Source organism: Loa loa (genome assembly GCF_000183805.2).
Source record: "Loa loa unplaced genomic scaffold supercont3.658, whole genome shotgun sequence".
NCBI classification, from domain to species: domain Eukaryota; kingdom Metazoa; phylum Nematoda; class Chromadorea; order Rhabditida; family Onchocercidae; genus Loa; species Loa loa.
The window spans coordinates 13,283-20,634 of record NW_018108838.1 but is presented as its reverse complement, the minus strand read 5'-3'; the positions used below and the strand labels follow the sequence as shown (position 1 = coordinate 20,634).

General features: G+C 24.3%; 2 protein-coding genes across 2 annotated transcripts; both read right to left on the bottom strand.

Moving 5' to 3' along the window:
• Positions 1-256: 256 nt before the first annotated feature.
• LOAG_18904 (zinc finger protein) lies at positions 257-666 on the bottom strand (the record flags this gene model as incomplete). Its single annotated transcript, XM_020451566.1, has 2 exons — positions 257-447; positions 522-666. 2 exons carry the CDS (start codon positions 664-666, stop codon positions 257-259), a joined length of 336 nt encoding a protein of 111 aa, XP_020304638.1.
• A 331-nt stretch (positions 667-997) lies between these two features.
• Positions 998-5,878, bottom strand: LOAG_11075 (hypothetical protein; the record flags this gene model as incomplete). The annotated part of the gene is made up of 7 exons (XM_020448287.1): positions 998-1,001; positions 1,377-1,530; positions 3,196-3,247; positions 3,644-3,686; positions 4,194-4,225; positions 5,590-5,649; positions 5,858-5,878. The coding sequence occupies 7 exons, from the start codon at positions 5,876-5,878 to the stop codon at positions 998-1,000; spliced, it is 366 nt and encodes a 121-aa protein (XP_020301556.1).
• Between the last annotated feature and the right edge of the window lie 1,474 nt (positions 5,879-7,352).

The window sequence follows — 7,352 nt, the reverse complement described above, 5'->3', positions numbered from 1 at the left end:
ATCCATTCAAATTTAAGAAGCAAATATCATTTCTAGTGGAATTACGCTGATTAATCTCAAATCAGCTATTACTGTAGGAACACCTACTTCTCATCTGTGTATGTCTTCGTATGTAAAACGGGGAATTTTATTCACTAATATAAAAGAAAAATAAAGAAATGGTAGGAGAACGATAAATACAAAACAATAGAATGCTAACAATACAATAAGAAAAAATGAATTTATAAAAAATACAAAAAACCAGAAATAATACTGCTCAATTCCATCGGCCCATCATGTGATTCTTCATGTGTGATTTCAAACGGAGTTTCCGCAGGAATTCTTTACCGCATACAATGCAGCTGATTTGGGCCTTGTGATGAGTCGTCACGTGAATTGTCATATTTTGTGATTGAGAGAAATTTTTCGTGCACGCAAAACAACTGTTCCATTCCTCACCCTGTGTCTCTTCATATGTGTACGCATGTCCGATGACCGAGTAAAACCCTTCCCGCGTGTTCCGAATTTTTACGGCTTATCACCTTTGTGAGTTCTGTTATATTTGGACAAACTCAATGGATGCACAAAACCCTTCCCGCATGTTTTGCATTTGTACGGCTTATCACCTGTGTGAATCCTCATATGTTTACTCAGATGCGATAACTGAGTAAAACCCTTCTCGCACATTTCGCATTTACACGGTTTATGTTAATTTGAATTTCAATCATATATATTTTTCAAATTAAAATATCCATGGACAATACTTCCGGTACAAATAATGGAACAAAGAGAATTTCAAGTAAAAAAAAAGGAAAAAGATAAGAGATAAAACTGACAAGGGTTGAAATGATTTGCAAAAGGAAAAAAAATAAATGAACAAATGAGTAAAATAAAATGATGGTAAGAGAAATAAATACAATCAAATTGTATTAATTTAATGAAAATATTTGATGTATACGGAATTTTTGCATTTAATTTTTCATTTCTTCCTTATTAATATTTCGCGTTATTTTTCTGCTTAGCTGAAAAAAAAGAAAAGAGAAAATGAATGAAAAAGAAAAGGAAAAAAAATTAATTAATTAAACTTATCTCTGTTTTTGATAAGAGTTCTTTTTTTCTTCAATTCCATTCCATCTAAACAGTTTTATCACATTTTTGACATTTTTTTTTTTTTTTTGACAATATTAAACAAAAAATGATGAGACATTTTCTTTCTGGTGAATTTTCTTCTTTTGTCCAAATAAAAAAAAAGCATTTCCGTGTAACTAATTTGTCAACCCAAATGGAAAAAGGCAAAAAGAAAAAAAAGTGAAAGAAAACGATATAATGAATTATAGATTTATGAATAATATAATTAAAGATGAAAATGATTGAAAAGAATTTTCATTTATGTTTACCTTTTCTTACGTTCCACTTCATCTTCAATCTCTGGAGATTTTTTCAATAATGCTTCCGATGGAAGATTATCGGAATCAACCTGATCCAGAATATTTGTTGTTTTATCTTTCAAGTTATCAGTTGCACTCGATATTTTTCTTTTAATCATTTCCGCTGCAAATTTTGAAATAATTTTGTTTGAGTTAAAAAGAAAAAAACTGCAGTAAACTAATTTCAATATTCTCAACTAAAGAAGTCAGTGTGCGTGTGTGTGTATTTTAAAAAGATATTCGAATTAATATTCAGAAATTAATTGCTTAATACTTTAGTCAATAAAATTACTTTTAATTAATTAAATAGGAAGCGAGAAAAAGAGAAACAAAAATTAAACGTTACTATGCTACAATATGTATTGTATTTAATTAACTAAAAACAACCTAATTAAACCAATAAATTTATTACCATTATTATTTTTTCGCTAATTAATTCTTTTAAATATAAGGGGAAAAAAGAAACATTAATAGAAAAATGCATAAATTAGGATGTTTTAAGTATACTATAATATAAAATTTAAAAAAACGATCGAAATATTGCTTACAATTATATACAAGTTACTCAGTAATTCATTATATGTTATTCCTTTTTATTTTTATGCACTATAATTTATGAATTTATCAGCCTCATTTATTATTATCAGAAACTTTCAGATATCAGGAATATCTGAAAATTTCTGAAATTAAATGATGTATCGATTGGAACTTTTCTCATGATTTCATTTCACAATTAATCATAATTTTCATGATAATTATTATTTATTACTTATAATAATTATTATTTATGCTCATTAACAATAACACTATGCAAATTGTGTCACTATTATTGTTCAAAAGAATGACATTAAATTTCAAACAGCTCCGACAAATAATTAATATTAATTAATAAAAATTCACGGTATCTTCTAATAAAAATATATTAACTAATAAAATCAATATTACTGAATCACTACACTGATATCATCAAAAAAAAAAGAAAAAATTGACACAACCATTTTTATTTCTCATTTTCATGATTTGCAAACATTCCAAAACTCTAATATTCAAATAAAATTTTATAATTCTACAAATTCAATGAGTTAGAAATGTTCAATACAAATGATAGTAAAAATTCGGTAACAATGAAATTGAAATTTATTTCGGGAAAACTATTTTTTAATTTGCAAAAAAAGAAAATGTTTTCTGTAAAGAAAATAAAAATAAAAAAAAGATTTATTTCACCTTATGTAAAAAGAAGGAGGGGAGGAAAAAAAACAGAGTTAATCAAGATAAATAGTCCTTATTTTCCAATTTTTCATTTTCTTTTCTTTTCTTTTTCACTTCAATTTTAGCTTGTCTTAGTTAATTTATCGTCTTTCTTTTCATCCCTTTTAATTTTGAACCTAAATTTCTTCACTTTTTTGCTATTCTTTCTTTTTTTCAAGGATTTGCTCATTTAAAATGTAATTTATGGCAATTTTTTACATGCAAAACGGCCATCATTCTATTATTTTAAGAAATAATCACTCAAAATATATTATTAATTAAAATTTGATATGAATAAATACAATGAAAATGAAAATAAAAACTGAGTTTTTTTCTTCTTTCAAATTTTCCGATAATAATTAAAATGTTAAAATACCAAGAAAACATATATATATCTATATGTATATACATTTTTTTTGTTTTACTTTTATTCATTCTTTTGCAATAATTATTTAGGCGTGTGAAAACTAATAATTATTTGAGTGGGAAATTTTCGAATTTAAATTTTAAATGCAAGAGAGAGAAAGAATTGAATACTTACCTGCTGAAGAAGCAGCCTCTTTTGCTTTTGTTGCAACCTTATCAATGGCATCCTTTGAAATTTTAAATTTTAAAATAAGAATGATTTAATTTCGCATTAAAAAAATATATTTTAATAAATATGAATGAAACTAATTTTAATTAAAAAAGGATAGAAATGATATATTAGTCTTGTTGTATGTATGCATTACTGTATGCATATCTATCGTGTTGTAACTTCAATCGAATACTTTGAAAAGAATTAATTTTTAAATTGTAGGAAAGAAAAATACTAAAATTATCCTAAAAATATTGCACTATATTGTAAAAAAAAAAAGACAAAAACAAAGACAAAGAAAGAGAAATTAAAATAATTTACAATCCATTAATAAAAATGAAAAAACGAACCGGATGAAAATTAAAAGTATTAATAGTTCCCATTTAGATTGATTCGTATATTTTTAATATACTGACGATCGAATGATATTTTTAGCAGAAAACACAGCTGACTTACTGGAAGAAAAAAGTGAAGTAAATAAAAAGGAATATTTCATTTGCCAAAGAATGCTAAATGCAAATTTCGAAATATTTAATATTAAACAATAATTCAAATACTCAATTACAAATGAAGTAACCAGATTTGAAATGAAATATCAAAGATCGATCATACTTGAAGTAGCTAAATTTCATTTTAGATGCTAAAATTTCATACACAAGCAATTGTATTTCAACATATAATGATTATTAATCAAATGAAAATGAATTCTTGGAGAAGTGTAAAAAAAAAGAAAACGAAATGAATTAATATTTTCAAACATTTATCGTTAAAATTTGTTTTCTTACATACATAAATATTATGTTTAGTGAAATGATTGAATTTAATTTTCAATTTCACTTTATTTCATTTTGATTCCGTGAAAGATTCCCGTTCCTTCCTGAATTTAACTATCAGAATACTAGTTCCAGTTTAATTCGCCACCTGATAGTGTCCTCGATATGAATCATTCTTACGTATTTTACCTAACAGTATTGTATTTTAAAGTAAAGTCAAACTAAAATAAATTTTGTATGAAAAAAAAAAAAGAGGAACAGAACAAAAAGGTTGACTACGAAAGAAAGATGAATTTAGCAAGAAATGAATCAATGAAAGAATCGACAATTTCTACATCTATTTGTCAAATGACATCAATGAATCAATCATTAAACGAACAGAAAAGGTATGCTCGAATAATTAATCAACTAATTGTTTAAAGCGAAAACAAAAAAATAAAAGAAAAAAAGAAATCCATTCAATTTTTGAAAAAGTATTTGCAATTTTTGCATCAATTCATGTTTATATTTCAATTAAAAATATTCGCATAATTTGTAAATTCTAATCTTTAATCTTTTCATTCTGAAATAAATTGCTGTAAATTTGATGAGTAAATGAAATTTAATAAAATTCTTGCATTTTTTTTTTCAATAGTATAACTATTAAAAGAAATAAAAAGAAATGAGTGAAAAAAACAAAAAAAAAATGAATTATTAAAATTTTTTAATAAGATTTTTTTTTCTTCATACCATACAAATAATTCAATGAAAAAGGAATGGATGGATGAATTCGAGTTGACATTCGAAGTTTTGTAAGTTTAACAAAATTTACTCAATTTTTAATCGTCTAATTCACCAAAAAAGTGGGAGGAGGAAGAGGAGGAGAAAGAGAAGGAAAAGGAGGATGAGGGGAGAAAGAAGAAAAGGAATGAATGAAATGATACATTGTACTATGCTGGAATAGGGAGAGGAAAAGAAAAAAAGAAAATGGGTAAAATGATAAATGTACACAATATATATATAATCTTTTTGTGTAAGATATTTTGCAATTTATTTAAAATAAATAGCAAATTGTGTGATCTTTGTTGATTGATCAATGATCAATAATCACTAGAAATGGCTAATTTATTTAAACAAACTAAGTCTATTGAAATAATGATAAAGAAGTTTCAAAATGAAGATTAAGAAATATTTTGTATTATTTATTTATTTATTTATTTTTTTTCAAAAACAAATATTTCATTGACTAACTTGTACAAAAAGAAAGACAAACAATATTGCTATTACTAATTTTATTTTTCATTCTTCCCCAATCTTGTTTTTTTTTTAAAAAAAATTTCTTAGTATTCTCAATATTTCGAAATTTTAAAAATTCTTAATAAATCATATTTAGCATATTTAAAATAAGTACATATATATATATATATTGTATTGAGAAGAAAATAAGAAAACGAAAATTATAACGTTAAGAAGGTATATTAACTTTATAAAAAACAGAATTTTGATCGAAATATATTTAATTTATTAAAATTCTAAAAAGTAAAGAAAAGAGAGAAATATTCAAACTGATGAAAATTGTTTGTATGATCAAATACCAAATAAATACTTGTTTTGTATTATAATCGAAAAGATACTGTAAAGTAAACTTAGTAGAATTTGAAATATTCTGAATTTTAAGAAATTCAAAAAAGGAGGAAAAGAAATATTTTTAAGCAATTCAAAAAAAAGGAGCAAAAGAAATGTTTTTTTGGAAATTCAAAAAAAGGGATGAAAATGTTCAATACAAAGTATAAATCAATAAAAAATTTCTGCAAAAAAAAAGGAAGAAAAGATTTGCTCATTTGACAATTTTGACAACAAATCATTGGAAATACTTCTTTTTTTTCTCCTTTCATGGTGAATATTTTTATCATTTATTTAGATATTTAAACAATTTGAAATGGACCATTTTCTCCTTCCCGAAAAATTCTGTTTAATGAAAATTAATGAGTTACACGTAAGAAAATGAATTAGTCAGATGAAATTTGAAATTTGCGACAGGTAGAAAACAACCAGGTAGGAAATTGTTATACGTCAACATAAGACGGATGTATGTGTACCAAAAAAAAAATTTTTGTATATTATTACTATTGAAGGAAAGTAATGAAATTTTGTTTCAAAGAAAAAAATGGCCGTATTAAATTTTAATTAAACAATTAATTTCTGGGAATAATACTGGATTGTTTTCATGAATAACCAAACAATTTCATCCACTGTTTTGCAAACTTTAATATGTTTAAAAAAAAAGAGGAAAGATTCATCGAGAGGTCAATTTGTTGATGAGAGAAACTGAAGTGAAAATTTGAATTTCTTGTTTGAAGCAAAATTATTTGCTAGCATAATAAATGGTACACATGAAAAACGTTATTTCATTAGTTTCATATTGGGAATAGTTGTTGTTTACGGTATTCTTACTTTCCATTATTACATATCAGATATTTCATCAATAACAAAATTATAACTATTGATTATTGCATTAATCAATTTTCTCTTTTCGATTTAATATTTATTTGCTGATTAATTATTTAAGCATTGCATCATTGATTATATTAATTGGTCGTATTTATCAGGTTTGTGTTAGTGTATTAATTAATTGATTTTGAAATCGTTTATTGATGTGGCATAAAATTTGAAATTGTTTCAAAAAGCAAGCAATATGTCATTTTTATTTTTTCAACATTTAATATTTTTGAAAAATTGTTTTAGTGGAAATTCAATTAATAAGAAGAAAGGAAAGATTAAATCGGGAAAGATGAAAATTAGAAAAAAACAAAAAACAAAAATAAGATTAAACCAATAAACAAATATTACTCTTTTTATTGTGTTTTTGTTTTGAATGAAATCAAATGATTCTAGAATACGACTATTAGAAGTGTTTCATATTCAACTAAAAAATTAAAAAAATTTGAGATTTAATAATTTTTAAAAAATTAAAAATTTAAAAAAAATACAAAAAAAATTAGAAGAAAAATTTTTTAAAATTAAAAAAATCGTATTGTGTGATGCAAAAAGAGGAAAAGATCAGAGTGTATATCTGAATGATAAAGATTGATAGTATAGAATGTGAGGCAGATGCTATTAGGGTTATCAAACTTAATTTGAAACATTTAAACAATATGGTTATGTTAGTGCTTGAGAGTGGATGAGAAAATGTAAATTGTTGAAGAGATAATGGAGAATGATGAGAATTATGAGGAGTGAAACTGCGATAGAATGCAGAAATATTGAAATATTTCATAACTGATAGATAGTTTTTGAAAATGAAAAACTCCTTTAGGACGTTGTTTACATAAATTCAATAGCATTCCATTAAAAATGAAATTTGATGGC